General features: G+C 46.9%; 1 protein-coding gene and 1 long non-coding RNA gene across 2 annotated transcripts; one reads left to right on the top strand and one right to left on the bottom strand.

Moving 5' to 3' along the window:
- Positions 1-257: 257 nt before the first annotated feature.
- Positions 258-21,865, bottom strand: LOC138796823 (uncharacterized). Its single transcript, XM_069976526.1, has 4 exons — positions 21,791-21,865; positions 6,041-6,176; positions 4,793-4,849; positions 258-3,395 (listed from the first exon to the last, which is right to left on the bottom strand). Exon 4 carries the CDS (start codon positions 3,392-3,394, stop codon positions 1,019-1,021), a length of 2,376 nt encoding a protein of 791 aa, XP_069832627.1. The 5' UTR covers position 3,395; positions 4,793-4,849; positions 6,041-6,176; positions 21,791-21,865; the 3' UTR covers positions 258-1,018.
- On the top strand, positions 8,494-14,634 carry LOC138796822 (uncharacterized). Its single transcript, XR_011363827.1, has 4 exons — positions 8,494-8,658; positions 11,037-11,104; positions 11,175-11,301; positions 14,531-14,634. It is a non-coding gene; the product is annotated as an uncharacterized lncRNA (long non-coding RNA).
- Positions 21,866-21,960: the final 95 nt, after the last annotated feature.

The raw sequence follows: 21,960 nt of genomic DNA, 5'->3' as shown, positions 1-21,960 counted from the left end.
ATGCTGTACAAACAAAAGCCATTCCGCCATGAACGGCGGTTGTTTAATGGACGGAATTAATGACATGATCATTCACGGCAGAGCAGCCGTTGTTTGTGCAGCATGTGAACATAGCCTATTGCTGTATTCCCATCTTGCAAAGATGTTTTTTGACCCACTCCAACCACTTTGCCAAAAACAGGTGAAGCATTTTGTGTAATTTCCTTCAACTTTAATGACAGTTTGCCAAACACACAACCCCATGAGCTAACTCCAGACGCTACATAAACAGCAAAACTCCCCCACGTCAGCTGGTTTTGGCTTCCCAACCACCTCTGGCTGACGCAAAAAGGCTAGAGGGCCCAGGAAACCATCTCTCTACTTGTCTTACTTTTGTAGCTAAAGATTTGGTAAACAATAGAGAAAGTAGTATTAACCTCTTAACAACCGCTGATATACCTTTTCATGGCAGCCTGGTGGTTGTTGTATATTATGCGGGCTCAGGAGCTGGACCTGTGCTATATATAGTGGGTGTCAGGCTGAGTTTACACTGTGTTTTTGCTGTCCATTTAACGGGAAAAATGGATGAAAAAACAGATGCACACTTTGAACTGCAGATCATTGTCTCATCCTTTTGTCAGCATTCTATAAATGTGGCGATTCCATATTTTCTGCCACGGATAGTAGGCGATCAAAACATTTACATTGGATGAACGTGTAGTTGTTCTAACAATATGGAGGTCCAATTGTTGACCAGTACCCTCCAAAATAATGCAAAGGCCAAGTCAGATAATAACTTGGTTTATTAGTTAAATTACAATATTAACCAACTCAAGCTATAAACTAAAAAAATAAAAATTACCAGCACAAGGCTAGTCTGTTTAAAACAAATTGTTATCTTCACAAGACCGGAAAAAAGATGAAGTGCATATCACATAGAGGAACTAAAAACATGGTATTGGAAATGTATAAAACAATATAATGTTTACAAAACATACTCTGTTTTTATAGGTCCGACTGAAATTGCTTTGCAATGTAGTTAAATTCTTATCATTACAGGCAAGTCTGATCGGCGATTTCCACTTGCAAACTCCAGGACGTCTCTCATAATAGCATATAAGAATTCATGGTTCCCAGCCTCATACAGTGCTCTCTGGAACCACTGTTTGCGTGTATTGTTCCCCACACTGCAAAGCCTCGGTGTAAACAAAGGATCACAGATCTTTGTTGCGTGTCTAACCATTGTTTGTACACGTTTGACATTGTTGTTGTGATCCAACGCAGCTAACTGGGTCCTGGCCACCAAGTCTTCAACAGAAAAACGATTGCTTTTCGGTCGGTATTTTGAAACAGCACCATGATAGACCTCAAGCTCAGCACTATTGCAGAAATTAGAGACATGTCTGAGGTCTTGCTGAAGCCTCTTATTGAGCACTATAGTCTTAAGGGAGTTATGGGCTTTACCACCCTTAGAAAGCCATTTTCTACGTTGACAGACAGCCTCCGGAAGGTGGTCATGCTGACAATGTTCGTATCCTTTCCCTGCTTGCCATGAGTGAGTGTTCACAACATGATACAGCAGAGAATTCCATTTCCGCACTAAGACATCTGGTTTTTCATCACAAGTACTAGCACACCACCAAAGGTGTGACTTGACGGGATTTACCCAAGATGATAACTCTGAACACCTTTTTTTCCGACTTGCACGTGCAACTTTGTTACCCACAGATTTGGCCAGATGCCAAGCATCAACTTGATGGATGATAGAAGAAAATTCCTCTTTTATCATTTTCCTTACACTGACGCAACGGCCTGTGCTTACCATTTTCACGCACAGTTTTTGACCAAGCAGGTTCCATAGGACTTTTTTGCAGGCGATTTTTTCAAGTGCAAAAGAAGGCACTCCAGCCTTTACTCGTTCAACCTGAAAACCAATGATCTTTTTAGATTGTACATCCATCATAGTGTACACACAGTATTGAGCGCTGTCACCGGAGAGATAACACTTACTGTCACCGGCCAAACATACAGGACTTGTTGCCAGCATTTGGATGTTCCGTCTCTGTTCTTCCTCCCAATGGCAATTTATGGTGGGAAACAAATATTGTACCTGATTCTTAAAATATGCGAGTTTATTAATATTCAATAGTCCCAATAAACTGAATAAGTGTTGGGTTTTCACAAATGATGATCCACTGCACAGTATTGCAGAAGACAGAAGGAGGTTTCCTACTGGCATATGCCCGATTTTGGGTTGACTTTCCCATAAACAATAACAGTGCCTGTCTATACAGGTTACATATATACTTATAAAAGAGCCAATACTTTTCTTCTCTATTTTGCTTATTGGTTTCCAACACCGCCCTTGATATTGGCAAGGTACTTTATAGATAAGGGCATCCAGGCAGCTTTCAAATACCATGAATTTATGTTCCTTCACAGGATCCCTGTGGTTAGAACAGTCAGACACTAGGGTCACTTCAGTGAGATTTGGATCATGATTGTACAGTTCTTCAGTCTCTGTGGAAAACTCTTTGAAAGGGAGGAAAGTGGAGTCAAATTCATGTCTTCTACTGGAACTTATGAAATCAGTATTCAGTGACAAGGCTGTAGCAAACTGCATTGGGGTTTCCTGTGTAGACTGGAAGACATCCCGTGTTGGAGAATTTCCATTTCCGTTTTCAGGTTCACTCTCATCTGATACTTCACTTTCAGCATCTGAGACTTGATAATTATCCGAGGGAACAACATACTGTAACACAGGTGATCCTTCATCTACAGAGTTTTCCAGAGGTATTGGTGAAGAGTCAGACTTTGCAGGATTGACCTTTATCCTGCACTGGACTCTCTTGTGATACTTTTTAAATTTTGTTTCTGTGGACACATTTTTACAACCCATTTTGGGGTCTGTCTGAGTGAAGCAATCCTTCCTTCCAACATAGAAATCGGTTAACACCCCAACAGATCTCATTGTTGTATTAGCCATAATTCTTTGCCCGCAATGGTAACAAAAGTCAGAAGAAGGACCCGGATCTTCATAAACAGTCATTAACATTGGGGTGACTGAATCTTCAAGTCTCTGTCTCTTGAACGATCTCTTTTGGAAGGCTGGGAGTGCGGGCGATGGAATTATATCAAAGATGGTGGGGACGGCATCTTTCCTCAAAGCTTTCCTCCAACCTTCAGCAACAATGTATGAGCCTGGAGTGAAATGCTTAGAGCACATTCGATATTTGTCCGATTTCTTTCCTTCAAGTACCTTCTCTGCAAATTCATTGAGATCGCCAAAATTTTGTCCAGTTTGTGCTAGCCAGCACTTGATCATCTCTTTATTTTTAGGAAAAACATGCAAGGTGACTCCTTCTTCATGATGTCGCCCACCAGAGGGACATCCCTTCACCATGCAGGCTGGCATCCTGTAGGCAAGGGAAAAAAAGGACATTGTAAATGCTGTAAAATGTTTTCGTGCTCTGGAATAATACATTTTTATTTTTTTATATTTTTTTTAGATGCAACTCAGTAAATTTTTATTGCAACTGGAAGTCGATACATCACAGAACGTTATGGTTTCTCGGGGACGTTGTGTTATTTACAGGTATTGATGAGATTGGTTCTTTGGCAATATGATTACACATCAAGAAAAAGTGAAATGCAGCAGTGAATGCGCAGATTCCGGGTGGTTCCCGGGGGCGGCACTGCCCTCCCACCCTCGCAGATCAGCGGCGCCGGCCTCCCACCCTCGCAGATCAGCGGCGCCGCCCTCCCACCCTCGCAGATCAGCGGCGCCGCCCTCCCACCCTCGCAGATCAGCGGCGCCGCCCTCCCACCCTCGCAGATCAGCAGCGCCGCCCTCCCACCCTCGCAGATCAGCAGCGCCGCCCTCCCACCCTCGCAGATCAGCGCCGCCGCCCTCCCACCCTTGCAGATCAGCGGTGCTGCCCTCCCTCCTGCCCGCGCAGATCAGCAGCGCCCCCCGTTGGCAGCTACACACAAGTACAGAAAAAAATATAGCATTTTTATTTTCTTTAATATTACAGAGATTACAAACATTGCTATGGATTACCTGGGGATAAAATACCAAGTTTAATCCATCCATATTATGCCAAAAAACAGTTTTTGCAAGATAATTTTTTTTCATCAATAAGTAATACTCCAATAACCCCATCCCCACTGTTGAGATGACATATCTACATCATTCACAGGATCTCTTCTTGCTGGTTTTCTTCCACCATGTATAGTGTGCCAGCAGTAATGTTGCATATGTGGTCGGGTACAAGTACTACAGAGGAATGTTTATTAATTTCAATCAACATCAACTGGTGTACGATTTGTAACTTACTTCTATTCAAGCCTTTCAGCATTCATGAGCTGCTGTATGTCCTGCAGGAAGTGGTGTATTCTTTCCAGTCTGACACAGTGCTCTCTGTTGCCACCTCTGTCCATGATAAGAACTGTCCAAAGCAGCAAAGGTTATCTATAGGGATTTGCTACTGGTCTGTCATGGACAGAGGTGGTGGCAGCAGATAACACTGTGTCAGACACCACTTCCTGCAGGACATACAGCAAACAAAGAAGTACTGGAAGTAACAGAAGTAATTTACAAACTTTCCAGACCATCCCTTTAAGTGTACCATATGCTATGACCAGGTAACCGCACCCACCAGCGATAAGAAAATGGATACTGAACAAGTAAAGAGGTAGAGGGAGTTTGTTGTAAACATGGCATATTATATACATCTATACCAGTAAAAGGCTAAAAAGACAAAAGACATACTGCAATAAGAAACAAACATAAGGCTGAACACAAGCCTACCTTGTGACAAAAGAGTGAAATCTCTTTGCTTCAATGAAAATGGAAACAGTACAGGTACTGAAAAAATAGAAGAGAATAGTACAGCAGCTGTAGTATTTATCACAATTCACTATTGTGTAAGATTCTGTTCACACCAGCTGACCAGTTGTGGATGAAGAACCCGGTATTGAAAACGAATTAGTCAGCTGCAATTCATGCTCCAAACTGCTGACACTGTTACATAGCTACAAGATCACGGAGACACATGGTTCCTTTCATACATCCGTCTGTGCTTCCAGAATGGGCCCAGAATAGGAACAGAATCCTATTACACCAAACGATTAACTGTATGTTAGTTACTGTGCTTTGGCTAATAGAGATGGCTTCTTCTCATTATCATACAGCAATAAAGTAAGTGTAAGGATCCTATTATTCCTAATGATTATAGGCCGTATTTGATCAATTTGTAGCCATTCCGGACGATAATTGTTTGGTGCACGTCGCTCCATGTAATAGGAACGGCAGCAGAAGGCCGCCGCTGTCTTCTATGGGCAGCGCCTACATGAGTTCATAGCAGCCCTCAAGCTTGCTGTCTGGGCATGTAATATGACCGGGCAGCAAGTGGGAAATGAGACGGAAACAAGAGCTGACCTGACAGGTCAGTGCTCGCTTCCTTCCCAATATCGTGCCGTATAATACGGTTCCAAGCCTGGATAACCGCTCAAAAATAACTCCTTATATAAGGTCATATAACATAACATGATTAAGAGAAGGAAGCGAGCACCTACCTATCAGGTCAGCGCTCGCTTCCTCTTCGTTCATCACTTACTGCCTGTGCTATTACACACAGACAGCGAGCGTGGGGGGCCACGAAGAGCTGCGGGAGGGGCTGCCCAGGCAATTCTTAGATCGTCCTGGTGGCCCATAGGAGACAGGGGCGGTCCTATTACCTGTAGCGATGTGCAGCCGACCGTCACTGTTACACCAAACGAGAATGGCTACAAATTGACCAAATACAGCCAATAATCATTAGGAGTAATAGGATCCTTACACTTACTTTATTGCTGTGTAATAGTGAGAAGAAGCCATCTCTATTAGCCAAAGCACAGTAACTAACATAGAGAAAGTTTACTATATGGCTGGATGATTCCTCCCACAAAGGGTTTACTATGTATGGAAGAAATCTGGGATCTCATTTGCTATCTGCACAGGATGTAAGTCTAGTCTACACTGCAATCCCATAATAAAGCATGATCTACATCCACTGACCTGTTATCCTTGCACTTCTTCAGCAGACTACAAGTTGCTGTGTATGGTATATAAGGTGCAGATTCCAGGCTGCTGGGACTTTGGGTACATTTGCAGACAATGATTTCTCCTCCACAGCGCTTGTTCTGATGAGTAGCTGTATGAATGAAAGACATTATTAGGAAACTTGTCAGACACCTAATGGTAACTCCACATCACTTCAGCCAAGCAATATATTGGTCCAGAAAAGATCTACAGCTAATGCAACCGCATAGGTTACCACACATCTCCACATCCATCGGAGTGTTCAGGCCCCCACTAATCACAAGAACAATCTAAGAAAGGTCGGCAGAATGATGCCGGGAGTACCAAAATAGTTTAAATGTTTGCGCTACTGTACTGACACCATACCGACAGAGGTGGCAGCAGAGATACACCACTTCCCGCAGGACATACAGCAGCTGATAAGTACTAGAAGACTTACATTTTTTAAACATAAGCAATTTGCAAATCTGTAAAACCCTAGACCCTCAGATTAAGTATAAATAAAGCTTTTCACAGAGTAGTACAGGAGAATGGAGATCTTGGTTTACATAAGGTACAGTGTAAAGATGTGTTTTATACACATGTGCCTCCCTCATGTGCGGTGGCCTGAAGATGCAGCATCATCAGAGAGCGGGGCAGATCCAGACAGCGTCACACACACAAGTATGCAGTGCTCATACAGCAACGGGGAAGGCAAGTATGCACTGCTCATACAGCAGCAGGGAAGGCAAGTATGCACTGCTCATACAGGAGCCGGGAAGGCAAGTATGCACTGCTCATACAGCAGCGGGGAAGGCAAGTCTGCACTGCTCATACAGCAGCCGGGAAGGCAAGTATGCACTGCTCATACAGCACCCGGGAAGGCAATTATGCACTGCTCATACAGCAGCCGGGAATGCAAGTATGCACTGCTTATACAGCAGCGGGGAAGGCAAGTATGCACTGCTCATACAGCAGCGGGGAAGGCAAGTATGCACTGCTCATACAGCAGCGGGGAAGGCAAGTATGCACTGCTCATACAGCAGCGGGGAAGGCAAGTATGCACTGCTCATACAGCAGCGGGGAAGGCAAGTATGCACTGCTCATACAGCAGCGGGGAAGGCAAGTATGCACTGCTCATACAGCAGCGGGGAAGGCAAGTATGCACTGCTCATACAGCAGCCGGGAAGGCAAGTATGCACTGCTCATACAGCAGCAGGGAAGGCAAGTATGCACTGCTCATACAGCAGCCGGGAAGGCAAGTATGCATTGCTCATACAGCAGCCGGGAAGGCAAGTATGCATTGCTCATACAGCAGCCGGGAAGGCAAGTATGCACTGCTCATACTGCAGCTGGGAAGGCAAGTGTGCACTGCTCATACAGCAGCGGGGAAGGCAAGTGTGCACAGCTCATACAGCAGCGGGGAAGGCAAGTATGCACTGCTCATAAAGCAGCGGGGAAGGCAAGTATGCACTGCTCATACAGCAGCCGGGAAGGCAAGTGTGCACTGCTCATACAGCAGCCGGGAAGGCAAGTATGCACTGCTCATACAGCAGCAGGGAAGGCAAGTATGCACTGCTCATACAGCAGCAGGGAAGGCAAGTATGCATTGCTCATACAGCAGCCGGGAAGGCAAGTGTGCACTGCTCATACAGCAGTGGGGAAGGCAAGTGTGCACTGCTCATACAGCAGCGGGGAAGGCAAGTATGCACTGCTCATACAGCACCCGGGAAGGCAATTATGCACTGCTCATACAGCAGCCGGGAAGGCAAGTATGCACTGCTCATACAGCACCCGGGAAGGCAATTATGCACTGCTCATACAGCAGCCGGGAATGCAAGTATGCACTGCTTATACAGCAGCGGGGAAGGCAAGTATGCACTGCTCATACAGCAGCGGGGAAGGCAAGTATGCACTGCTCATACAGCAGCAGGGAAGGCAAGTGTGCACAGCTCATACAGCAGTGGGGAAGGCAAGTGTGCACAGCTCATACAGCAGTGGGGAAGGCAAGTATGCACTGCTCGTACAGGAGCCGGGAAGGCAAGTATGCAATGCTCATGTGATCGGCAATGGGATACTGGCTGCACAGATATATGCACATCCATACTGTCAGTTTCCTTATAACTATAAGCACCCCTCATGCATACTTATGGTTAAAATGTAACTACAAGCGCTTATTAGCTGTGCTTATAGTTCAAGGCATTGGGGGCGGGGCTTCCCGGGACAATCTTTGCCGGGACTGTCTCTCCAAAATAGGGTCAGTGTCCGTAAGACCGGGACTGTGGGCTACTATACATTGGGCATAACCCACTATACACACTATGTGCAGATACGCTGCAGTAACGCACCAGTTCACCTCCAGCTGGAGCTCCATCACCGCCCAGCATTGTACTTACGGTAGATGCTATTTCCAAGTGGGCTAAAGGCCCTGTGATGTCATCATGCCCATGTGACCAGACTCCTGTGTGGGAGGAGCTAATCTCAGTCTGCCGTAAGTTCCCGGGCTTTCTTCTCACCACAGAGGATCCTGTCAGTCTGGCTGTTGTGTTATCACACTATGGGGCTGTTTACGAGGTGTTTTCAGTTTCTGTGCAGTGAAATATGATACACATGAGGTAAGCACCCTCTGGCTGCACTGTTGTGGGATGTTATGGAGGGTCAGAGTGTCTGTGGATGCACTGTTATGGAGGGTCAGGGGGTCTGTGGCTGCACTGTTATGGAGGGTCAGGGGGTCTGTGGCTGCACTGTTATGGAGGGTCAGGGGGTATGTGGCTGCACTGTTATGGGATGTTATGGAGGGTCAGGGGGTCTGTGGATGCACTGTTATGGAGGGTCAGGGGGTCTGTGGCTGCACTGTTATGGAGGGTCAGGGGGTCTCTGGCTGCACTGTTGTGGGATGTTATGGAGGGTCAGAGTGTCTGTGGATGCACTGTTATGGAGGGTCAGGGGGTCTGTGGCTGCACTGTTATGGAGGGTCAGGGGGTCTGTGGCTGCACTGTTATGGAGGGTCAGGGGGTATGTGGCTGCACTGTTATGGGATGTTATGGAGGGTCAGGGGGTCTGTGGATGCACTGTTATGGAGGGTCAGGGGGTCTGTGGCTGCACTGTTATGGAGGGTCAGGGGGTATGTGGCTGCACTGTTATGGGATGTTATGGAGGGTCAGGGGGTCTGTGGCTGCACTGTTATGGGATGTTATGGAGGGTCAGGGGGTCTGTGGCTGCACTGTTATGGAGGGTCAGGGGGTCTGTGGCTGCACTGTTATGGAGGGTCAGGGGGTCTGTGGCTGCACTGTTATAGAGGGTCAAGGGGGTCTGTGGCTGCACTGTTATGGAGGGTCAGGGGGTCTGTGGCTGCACTGTTATGGAGGGTCAGGGGGTCTGTGGCTGCACTGTTATGGAGGGTCAGGGGGTCTGTGGCTGCACTGTTATGGAGGGTCAGGGGGTCTGTGGCTGCACTGTTATGGGATGTTATGGAGGGTCAGGGGGTCTGTGGCTGCACTGTTATGGGATGTTATGGAGGGTCAGGGAGTCTGTGGCTGCACTGTTATGGGATGTTATGGAGGGTCAGGGGGTCTGTGGCTGCACTGTTATGGAGGGTCAGGGGGTCTGTGGCTGCACTGTTATGGAGGGTCAGGGGGTCTTTGGCTGCACTGTTATGGAGGGTCAGGGGGTATGTGGCTGCACTGTTATGGGATGTTATGGAGGGTCAGGGGGTCTGTGGATGCACTGTTATGGAGGGTCAGGGGGTCTGTGGCTGCTCTGTTATGGAGGGTCAGAGTGTCTGTGGATGCACTGTTATGGAGGGTCAGGGGGTCTGTGTCTGCACTGTTATGGAGGGTCAGGGGGTCTGTGGCTGCACTGTTATGGAGGGTCAGGGGGTATGTGGCTGCACTGTTATGGGATGTTATGGAGGGTCAGGGGGTCTGTGGCTGCACTGTTATGGGATGTTATGGAGGGTCAGGGGGTCTGTGGCTGCACTGTTATGGAGGGTCAGGGGGTCTGTGGCTGCACTGTTATGGAGGGTCAGGGGGTCTGTGGCTGCACTGTTATAGAGGGTCAAGGGGGTCTGTGGCTGCACTGTTATGGAGGGTCAGGGGGTCTGTGGCTGCACTGTTATGGAGGGTCAGGGGGTCTGTGGCTGCACTGTTATGGAGGGTCAGGGGGTCTGTGGCTGCACTGTTATGGGATGTTATGGAGGGTCAGGGGGTCTGTGGCTGCACTGTTATGGGATGTTATGGAGGGTCAGGGGGTCTGTGGCTGCACTGTTATGGGATGTTCTGGAGGGTCAGGGGGTCTGTGGCTGCACTGTTATGGGATGTTCTGGAGGGTCAGGGGGTCTGTGGCTGCACTGTTATGGGATGTTCTGGAGGGTCAGGGGGTCTGTGTCTGCACTGTTATGGGATGTTATGGAGGGTCAGGGGGTCTGTGGCTGCACTGTTATGGGATGTTATGGAGGGTCAGGGGGTCCGTGGCTGCACTGTTATGGGATGTTATGGAGGGTCAGGGGGTCTGTGGCTGCACTGTTATGGAGGGTCAGGGGGTCCGTGGCTGCACTGTTATGGGATGTTATGGAGGGTCAGGGGGTCTGTGGCTGCATTGTTATGAAGGGTTAGGGGTCTGTAGGAATGGTGTTATGCGACGGTCTGCAGGGTCAGGTGTCTGTAGGAATGGTGTTATGCGACGGTCTGCAGGGTCAGGGGTCTGTAGGAATGGTGTTATGCTATGGTCTGCAGGGTCAGGGGTCTGTAGGAATGGTGTTATGCTATGGTCTGCAGGGTCAGGGGTCTGTAGGAATGGTGTTATGCGACGGTCTGCAGGGTCAGGGGTGTGTGGGAGCGTTCTGCAGTCACCATCTGTGAGAGCCAGTGTCATAGCTATAGGGGCCACATTAGACGACTAGGCCTGGATGCCCCCTCACCACCTCCTATCGCTCTCCAGTTCTCCTGAATGAGCTGATGCGCTCTCCTCGTTCTCCCTTCATCTTTTGGCACAGGCCATGTCCTTGTCCAACGCTGCCTGCACCGAAAGGAGAAGGAGGAGAGTGTGCAGAGGACGAAGGAGGTGCCAGGAGAGGAGACGCGCAGAGGATGAAGGAGGTGCCAGGAGAGGAGACGCGCAGAGGATGAAGGAGGTGCCAGGAGAGGAGAGCGTGCAGAGGACGAAGGAGGTGTCGGGAGAGGAGAGCGGAGAGGATGAAGGAGGTGCCGGGGGAGGAGACACGCGCTGCCACCAGAATGCTGCCAGGGAACAGGTGACAGGTGAGTTGAAGTTTGTTTTTGTTTTTTTTTAACTAATTGGGGACACAGGGGCCAATAAAATATATCTGGCACAGAGGAGGGCATAAATCTGATTGGGGGCACAGGAGGGGGGGCATAAAACCACTAATTGGGGGCACAGAGGGGCATATATCTGGGGGGGGGGCTAAAAGTGATTGGGGGGGCTAAAACTGACTGGGGTGTACAGAGGAAAGCCTAAAACTGATTGGGGGTCACATAGAGGGTGTGTGTGCATAAAAAAACTAATTGCGGCACAAAGGAGGGCACAAGTCTGATTGGGGGACACAGAGGAAGGCCTAAAACTAATTGGGGGCACAGAGGAGCATATATCTGGAACAGAGGAGGGCATAAATTTGATTGGGGGGCTAAAACTGAGGGCACGGGGGGCTAAAACTTATTGGGGGCTAAAACTGATTAGGGACACAAAGGTGGGCTAAAACTGATTGGGGGCATAGGGAGGGGGCTAAAACTGATTGGGGTCACAGAGGGGTGGGGGCTAAAACTGGGGGCACAGAGGGGGTGGGGCTAAAACTGATTGGGGGTATAGGGGGACCCTAAAACTCATTGGGGGCACAGAGGGGAGGCCCCTAAAACATATGGCTCCAAGGGGGGGGTATGGTTTCAAGGGGACTTGTAGATAACTAGACTAGAAGATAAGGGCTGTAGTAGTTGTGATATCAGGAGTGTGTGTGTGTGTGTGTGTGTGTGTGTGTGGGTAATAGTAGCAGCAATGGCAGTGCAAGCAGTAGACTAGTATTGGGGGGAGTAGTAGACTAGTATTGGGTTGGTAGTAGTAGAGCAGTATTGGGTTGGTAGTAGTAGAGCAGTATTGGGTTGGTAGTAGTAGAGCAGTATTGGGAGGAGTAGTAGACTAGTATTGGGGGGAGTAGTAGACTAGTATTGGGGGAGTAGTAGACTAGTATTGGGGGAGTAGTAGACTAGTATTGGGGGAGTAGTAGACTAGTATTAGGGGGGGAGTAGTAGACTAGTATTGGGGGGGGAGTAGTAGACTAGTATTGGGGGAGTAGTAGAGCAGTATTGGGGGGAGTAGTAGACTAGTATTGGGGGGAGTAGTAGACTAGTATTGGGGGAGTAGTAGAGCAGTATTGGGGGAGTAGTAGACTAGTATTGGGAGGAGTAGTAGACTAGTATTGGGGGGAGTAGTAGACTAGTATTGGGGGAGTAGTAGACTAGTATTGGGGGGAGTAGTAGACTAGTATTGGGGGGAGTAGTAGACTAGTATTGGGGGGAGTAGTAGCCTAGTATTGGGGGGAGTAGTAGACTAGTATTGGGGGGAGTAGTAGACTAGTATTGGGAGGAGTAGTAGGGCAGTATTGGGGGAGTAGTAGAGCAGTATTGGGGGAGTAGTAGACTAGTATTGGGGGGAGTAGTAGACTAGTATTGGGGGGAGTAGTAGACTAGTATTGGGAGGAGTAGTAGGGCAGTATTGGGGGAGTAGTAGAGCAGTATTGGGGGAGTAGTAGACTAGTATTGGGGGGAGTAGTAGAGCAGTATTGGGGGAGTAGTAGACTAGTATTGGGAGGAGGAGTAGAGCAGTATTGGGGGAGTAGTAGACTAGTATTGGGGGAGTAGTAGAGCAGTATTGGGGGGAGTAGTAGCCTAGTATTGGGGGGAGTAGTAGAGCAGTATTGGGGGGGGAGTAGTAGCCTAGTATTGGGGGAGTAGTAGAGCAGTATTGGGGGGAGTAGTAGACCAGTATTGGGGGGAGTAGACTAGTATTGGGAGGAGTAGTAGAGCAGTATTGGGGGAGTAGTAGCCTAGTATTGGGGGAGTAGTAGACTAGTATTGGGGGGAGTAGTAGACTAGTATTGGGGGAGTAGTAGAGCAGTATTGGGGGAGTAGTAGACTAGTATTGGGGGGAGTAGAGCAGTATTGGGGGGAGTAGTAGAGCAGTATTGGGGGAGTAGTAGACTAGTATTGGGGGGAGTAGTAGACTAGTATTGGGGGAGTAGTAGACTAGTATTGGGGGGAGTAGTAGAGCAGTATTGGGGGGAGTAGTAGAGCAGTATTGGGAGGAGTAGTAGACTAGTATTGGGGGGAGTAGTAGACTAGTATTGGGGGGAGTAGTAGACTAGTATTGGGAGGAGTAGTAGACTAGTATTGGGGGGAGTAGTAGACTAGTATTGGGAGGAGTAGTAGACTAGTATTGGGGGGAGTAGTAGACTAGTATTGGGAGGAGTAGTAGACTAGTATTGGGGGGAGTAGTAGACTAGTATTGGGAGGAGTAGTAGACTAGTATTGGGAGGAGTAGTAGAGCAGTATTGGGGGAGTAGTAGAGCAGTATTGGGGGGAGTAGTAGACTAGTATTGGGGGGAGTAGTAGACTAGTATTGGGGGGAGTAGTAGACTAGTATTGGGAGGAGTAGTAGACTAGTATTGGGGGAGTAGTAGACTAGTATTGGGGGGAGTAGTAGACTAGTATTGGGGGGAGTAGTAGACTAGTATTGGGAGGAGTAGTAGACTAGTATTGGGGGGAGTAGTAGACTAGTATTGGGGGGAGTAGTAGACTAGTATTGGGAGGAGTAGTAGACTAGTATTGGGGGGAGTAGTAGACTAGTATTGGGAGGAGTAGTAGACTAGTATTGGGGGGAGTAGTAGACTAGTATTGGGAGGAGTAGTAGAGCAGTATTGGGGGAGTAGTAGACTAGTATTGGGAGGAGTAGTAGAGCAGTATTGGGGGAGTAGTAGACTAGTATTGGGAGGAGTAGTAGAGCAGTATTGGGGAGTAGTAGAGCAGTATTGGGGGAGTAGTAGACTAGTATTGGGAGGAGTAGTAGAGCAGTATTGGGGAGTAGTAGAGCAGTATTGGGGGAGTAGTAGACTAGTATTGGGAGGAGTAGTAGAGCAGTATTGGGGGAGTAGTAGACTAGTATTGGGGGGAGTAGTAGACTAGTATTGGGGGGAGTAGTAGACTAGTATTGGGGGGAGTAGTAGACTAGTATTGGGGGGAGTAGTAGACTAGTATTGGGGGGAGTAGTAGACTAGTATTGGGGGGAGTAGTAGACTAGTATTGGGGGGAGTAGTAGACTAGTATTGGGGGGAGTAGTAGACTAGTATTGGGGGAATAGTAGAGCAGTGTTGGGAGGAGTAGTAGAGCAGTATTGAGATTGTAGTAGAGTACTGTGGGGAGTAGTAAAGCAGTATTGGGGGAGTAGTAGACTAGTATCTTTCTCTCCTTTTTGTTTTTTCAGATCTCTTTATCCAGAGCATTCCGTATTCCATGGACTAGATCGATGTTTTGGTTTAATAAAATGCTCATCGTGTTTTTATTTGCATAAAACATATTTTTAACTTGTGGCTTGTCTTTTTGTGTTTACTTTACAGTAGGGCTGGGCGATAAATCAAATTAATTCACCCAAAATTTGATAATTGATTTGATTTTTAATTAATTTTTTTTAAACTGATCTTCAAAAAAAAAAAAAAAAAAATCATTGGACGGAGGAGCGTTGTTGGCGGGTTCAGCTGCTGAAGCAGAGCCTGGGGAGGGAGAGCGCCCAGCAGTGTCCTCTGTCCCTCCTGTTGACCTGCCCCCATAGCGGGATGAGTATACGCACTCCCAGCCGCACACGCCCCCAGTCTCTGGAAGAGGCGGCCTCAGGTACTGCAGGATAGGGTGACTGGGGCAGAGATGGTAGCGTCGCTGTGATTACTGGAGCTGTACAGGATCGGGGTATGCACTGCGCCCCCGCTCCTGCTGTACACTTCCAGTAACCGCAGTGACCCTATCCTGTGGCCTGCTCCAGAGCCTGGGGCCTCCATATTTGCCTGGGAGGGGAACGTGCGTGCCCGGAGTGAGAGGAGGAGTAAACCAGGTGTGTGCTCTCCTCCCCCAGTCTGCCCCTTATCAAGGTTTCATGGGGCCCCATGAAGTTGTTTGCTATGGGATATCATGACTGACTCCTAGTTACGCACCAGCCCCTCATCTATACCTGTACTACTACTACACCCCTCATCTATACCTGTACTACTATTACACCCCTCATCTGTTCCTGTATTATTACTACTACTACACCCCTCATCTATACCTGTACTACTATTACACCCCTCATCTGTTCCTGTATTATTACTACTACTACACCCCTCATCTATACCTGTACTACTATTACACCCCTCATCTGTTCCTGTATTATTACTACTACTACACCCCTCATCTATACCTGTACTACTATTACACCCCTCATCTGTTCCTGTATTATTACTACTACTACACCCCTCATCTGTTCCTGTATTATTACTACTACTACACCCCTCATCTGTTCCTGTATTATTACTACTACTACACCCCTCATCTGTTCCTGTACTACTATTACACCCCTCATCTGTTCCTGTATTATTACTACTACTGCACCCCTCATCTATACCTGTACTACTATTACACCCCTCATCTGTTCCTGTATTATTACTGCTACTACTGCACCCCTCATCTATACCTGTACTACTATTACACCCCTCATCTGTTCCTGTATTATTACTGCTACTACTACACCCCTCATCTATACCTGTACTACTATTACACCCCTCATCTGTTCCTGTATTATTACTGCTACTACTGCACCCCTCATCTATACCTGTACTACTATTACACCCCTCATCTGTTCCTGTATTATTACTACTACTGCACCCCTCATCTATACCTGTACTACTATTACTACACCCCTCATCTATACCTGTACTACTATTACACCCCTCATCTGTTCCTGTATTATTACTGCTACTACTGCACCCCTCATCTATACCTGTACTACTATTACACCCCTCATCTGTTCCTGTATTATTACTGCTACTACTACACCCCTCATCTATACCTGTACTACTATTACACCCCTCATCTGTTCCTGTATTATTACTGCTACTACTGCACCCCTCATCTATACCTGTACTACTATTACACCCCTCATCTGTTCCTGTATTATTACTACTACTGCACCCCTCATCTATACCTGTACTACTATTACTACACCCCTCATCTATACCTGTACTACTATTACACCCCTCATCTGTTCCTGTATTATTACTACTACTACACCCCTCATCTATACCTGTACTACTATTACACCCCTCATCTGTTCCTGTATTATTACTACTACTACACCCCTCATCTATACCTGTACTACTATTACACCCCTCATCTGTTCCTGTATTATTACTACTACTACACCCCTCATCTATACCTGTACTACTATTACACCCCTCATCTGTTCCTGTATTATTACTGCTACTACACCCCTCATCTATACCTGTACTACTATTACACCCCTCATCTGTTCCTGTATTATTACTACTACTACACCCCTCATCTATACCTGTACTACTATTACACCCCTCATCTGTTCCTGTATTATTACTACTACTACACCCCTCATCTATACCTGTACTACTATTACACCCCTCATCTGTTCCTGTATTATTACTACTACACCCCTCATCTGTTCCTGTACTACTATTACACCCCTCATCTGTTCCTGTATTATTACTACTACTGCACCCCTCATCTGTTCCTGTATTATTACTACTACTGCACCCCTCATCTGTTCCTGTACTACTACACCCCTTACCACTATACCTCCACTACTACACCCTACCTTGATGGAGGCACAAACAAGATCTCCTATACGATATAAGGCACAAAGGAGGCTTGTCTACTACATGGGGACACGGGGAGCACTGTTACTTTCTCACGTCATTAAAATAGTATCTGACGCTGCAAGGAGAAAAAGCGAGAATCTTCCCCCAAAAAATTTAAAAATAGAGATTTTATTTTTTTTGGTCCTACTTTACAGGCTTAGTAGTGGAAGCCATCGCCAGTACCTGGTCCTGTGAAGAATCGGGTGCCACTAGTCCCACAGAATAAGATAAGGTGTTCCTGGACTGGATGGTGGCAGGCTGGTGTTATTAGGGTGGGAAGGGCCAAAATAGATGCACATTCCCACCCTGGTACAACTAGGTTGCTGCTTTTTTTTTTTTTTTAACCTGGCTGGTCATGGAAATGGGAGGGGCCCCTTCACTTTTCATTTTAATTTAAAAAAAAAAAGGTGTGTAGGGTCCCTCCATTTCCATAAACAGCAGCCACCTAACTACAGCATAGTAGTAGCTGAAAGAACATAGAATGGATGAATTATGGTAAATGCAAGGAACATTAGAAGACATGGATCAGATAACATATCCAAAATAACATCTATACCAATCCTTACACACGGGCCTAGTCATTACACCCGCTATAGGATACTGTACAGGCCCAGTCATTACACCGCTATAAGGTCCTGTACAGGCCCAGTCATTACACCCGCTATAGGGTCCTGTACAGGCCCAGTCATTACACCCGCTATAGGGTCCTGTACAGGCCCAGTCATTACACCCGCTATAAGGTGCTGTACAGGCCCAGTCATTACACCCGCTATAGGATACTGTACAGGCCCAGTCATTACACCCGCTATAAGGTGCTGTACAGGCCCAGTCATTACACCCGCTATAGGGTCCTGTACAGGCCCAGTCATTACACCCGCTATAAGGTGCTGTACAGGCCCAGTCATTTCACCCGCTATAAGGTGCTGTACAGGCCCAGTCATTACACCCGCTATAAGGTGCTTTACAGGCTCAGTCATTACACCTGCTATAGGATACTGTACAGGCCCAGTCATTACACCTGCTATAAGGTGCTGTACAGGCCCAGTCATTACACCTGCTATAGGGTGCTGTACAGGCCCAGTCATTACACCCGCTATAAGGTGCTGTACAGGCCCAGTCATTACACCCGCTATAAGGTGCTGTACAGGCCCAGTCATTACACCCGCTATAAGGTGCTGTACAGGCCCAGTCATTACACCCGCTATAGGGTACTGTACAGGCCCAGTCATTACACCCGCTATAAGGTGCTGTACAGGCCCAGTCATTACACCTGCTATAAGTTGCTGTACAGGCCGTCATTACACCCGCTATAAGGTGCTGTACAGGCCCAGTCATTACACCCGCTATAAGGTGTTGTACAGGCCCAGTCATTACACCTGTTATAAGGTGCTGTACAGGCCGTCATTACACCCGCTATAAGGTGCTGTACAGGCCCAGTCATTACACCCGCTATAAGGTGTTGTACAGGCCCAGTCATTACACCTGTTATAAGGTGCTGTACCAGGTACATAGATCCACGTTATAAGAGAGCAGAAGTACTGGGTACATAGATATAAGAGAGCAGATGTACCAGGTACATAGATATAAGAGAGCAGATGTACCAGGTAAATAGATATAAGAGAGCAGATGTACCAGGTACATAGATATAAGAGAGCAGATGTACCAGGTAAATAGATATAAGAGAGCAGATGTACCAGGTACATAGATCCACTTGGATTTAGCATCCTCACACTGGGTAAGCTATTTCCAAGTGAGGGAATGGACAGGGTACACAGATCCACTTTCCAAGAGAGCAGATGTACTGGGTACATAGATCCACTTGGAAATAGCTTACCCAGTGTGAGGATGCTAAATCCAAGTGAATCTACGTACTTGGTACATCTGCTGTCTTGGAAAGTGGATCTACTGTATGTACCAGGTACATTTAATCACTTGGATTTAGCATCCTCACACTGAATAAGCTATTTCCAAGTAAGGGATGGACAAGGTATATAAATCCGCTTCCCAAGAAATCAGATGTACCAGGTACGTAGATCCACTTGGAAATAGCTTATTCAGTGTGAGTATGCTAAATCCAAGTGGATCTATGTACATAATACATCTGCTCTCTTGGAAAGTGTATCTACTGGGTACATAGATCCACTTATATTTAGCATTCTCACACTGAATAAGCTATTTCCAAGTGGATCTACGTACCTGGTACATAGATCCACTTTACAAGAGAGCAGAAGTACCAGGTACATAGATCCACTTGGATTTAGCATTCTCACACTAAGTAAGCTATTTCCAAGTGAGGGGATGGACAGGGTACGTAGATTCACTTGGAAATAGCTTATTCAGTGTGAGAATGCTAAATACAAGTGGATCTACGTACCAGGTACATCTGCTCTCTTGGAAAGTGGATCTATGTACCCTGTCCATCCCCCTCACTTGGAAATGGCTTACTCAGTGTACCAGGTACGTAGATTCACTTGGATTTAGCATGCTCACATTGAGTAAGCTATTTTCAAGTGAGGGAATGGACAGGGTACGGATTTCATGCTAAATTCAAGTGGGTTAAAGGACCTGGTCCCTCTATCTGCTAGAAAGTAGCTTAATGTATTATGGGTATGATAAGGTCCCTCTGCCCACTTGGAAATAGCTTATACTATGCGGGTATGCTAAATCCAAGTGGGCTAAAGGACCTGGTCCCTCTGCCCACTACAAAGTAGCTTATACTATGTGGGTATTCTAAGGTCCCTCTACCCACTTGGAAATAGCTTATACTATGTGAGAATGCTAAATCCAAGTGGGCTAAAGGACCTTGTCCCTCTACCCACTACAAAGTAGCTTATACTATGTGGGTATGCTAAGGTCCCTCTACCCACTTGGAAATAACTTATCCTATGTGGGTATGCTAAATCCAAGTGGGCTAAAGGACCTTGTCCCTCTACCCACTTGGAAATAGCTTATACTATGTGGTAATGCTAAGGTCCCTCTACCCACTTGGAAATAGCTTATACTATGTGGGTATGCTAAGGTCCCTCTACCCACTTGGAAATAGCTTATACTATGCGGGTATGCTAAGGGCCCTTTACCCACTTGGAAATAGCTTATACTATGTGGGTATGCTAAATCCAAGTGGGCTAAAGGACCTGGTCCCTCTACCCACTACAAAGTAGCTTATATTATGTGGGTATTCTAAGGTCCCTCTACCCACTTGGAAATAGCTTATACTATGTGGGTATGCTAAGGTCCCTCTACCCACTTGGAAATAGCTTATACTATGCGGGTATGCTAAGGTCCCTCTACCCACTTGGAAATAGCGTATACTATGTGGGTATGCTAAGGTCCCTCTGCCCACTTGGAAATAGCTTATACTATGCGGGTATGCTAAGGTCCCTCTACCCACTTGGAAATAGCTTATACTATGCGGGTATGCTAAGGTCCCTCTGCCCACTTGGAAATAGCGTATACTATGTGGGTATGCTAAGGTCCCTCTACCCACTTGGAAATAGCTTATACTATGCGGGTATGCTAAGGTCCCTCTGCCCACTTGGAAATAGCGTATACTATGTGGGTATGCTAAGGTCCCTCTACCCACTTGGAAATAGCTTATACTATGCGGGTATGCTAAGGTCCCTCTGCCCACTTGGAAATAGCGTATACTATGTGGTAATGCTAAGGTCCCTCTACCCACTTGGAAATAGCTTATACTATGTGGGTGTGCTAAATCCAAGTGGGCTAAAGGACCTTGTCCCTCTACCCACTTGGAAATAGCTTATACTATGCGGGTATGCTAAGGTCCCTCTGCCCACTTGGAAATAGCTTATACTATGTGAGAATGCTAAATCCAAGTGGGCTAAAGGACCTGGTCCCTCTACCCACTTGGAAATAGCTTATACTATGCGGGTATGCTAAGGTCCCTCTGCCCACTTGGAAATAGCGTATACTATGTGGTAATGCTAAGGTCCCTCTGCCCACTTGGAAATAGCTTATACTATGTGGGTATGCTAAGGTCCCTCTGCCCACTTGGAAATAGCTTATACTATGCGGGTATGCTAAGGTCCCTCTACCCACTTGGAAATAGCTTATACTATGTGGTAATGCTAAGGTCCCTCTACCCACTTGGAAATAGCTTATACTATGTGGTAATGCTAAGGTCCCTCTGCCCACTTGGAAATAGCTTATACTATGTGGTAATGCTAAGGTCCCTCTACCCACTTGGAAATAGCTTATACTATGTGGTAATGCTAAGGTCCCTCTGCCCACTTGGAAATAGCTTATACTATGTGGGTATGCTAAGGTCCCTCTACCCACTTGGAAATAGCTTATACTATGCGGGTATGCTAAGGTCCCTCTGCCCACTTGGAAATAGCGTATACTATGTGGTAATGCTAAGGTCCCTCTGCCCACTTGGAAATAGCTTATACTATGTGGGTATGCTAAGGTCCCTCTGCCCACTTGGAAATAGCTTATACTATGTGGGTATGCTAAGGTCCCTCTACCCACTTGGAAATAGCTTATACTATGCGGGTATGCTAAGGTCCCTCTGCCCACTTGGAAATAGCGTATACTATGTGGGTGTGCTAAATCCAAGTGGGCTAAAGGACCTTGTCCCTCTACCCACTTGGAAATAGCTTATACTATGCGGGTATGCTAAGGTCCCTCTACCCACTTGGAAATAGCTTATACTATGTGAGAATGCTAAATCCAAGTGGGCTAAAGGACCTGGTCCCTCTGCCCACTTGGATTTAGCATTTTCACATTAGAGTCAGCTATTTCCAAGTGGGCAGAGGGACCAGGTCCTTTAGCCCACTTGGATTTAGACTCAACCTTGTACTTACTGTCGCCGCCGCCATGAGATTTGCAGCAGACAAGACTCAAGTTGTCCACACGCCGCCCCGGTGCACGATGGGAGCCGCACTAGCCACCGTCTGTCAATGGAAGAGTGACACGTCATCGCCAAATGCTCGGAGCAATGCATGCCGGTCACTGTAGTCCAGACACATTTTGT

This window comes from Dendropsophus ebraccatus, chromosome 7, assembly GCF_027789765.1.
Source record: "Dendropsophus ebraccatus isolate aDenEbr1 chromosome 7, aDenEbr1.pat, whole genome shotgun sequence".
Lineage (NCBI taxonomy): Eukaryota > Metazoa > Chordata > Amphibia > Anura > Hylidae > Dendropsophus > Dendropsophus ebraccatus.
Note: the sequence above shows the minus strand (reverse complement) of the source record. Positions and strands in the feature narration are given on the sequence as shown.

Excerpts from the sequence above, each read along its gene's own strand:
- LOC138796823 (XM_069976526.1), bottom strand. The coding sequence starts at position 3,394 with ATGCCAGCCTGCATGGTGAAGGGATGTCCCTCTGGTGGGCGACATCAT.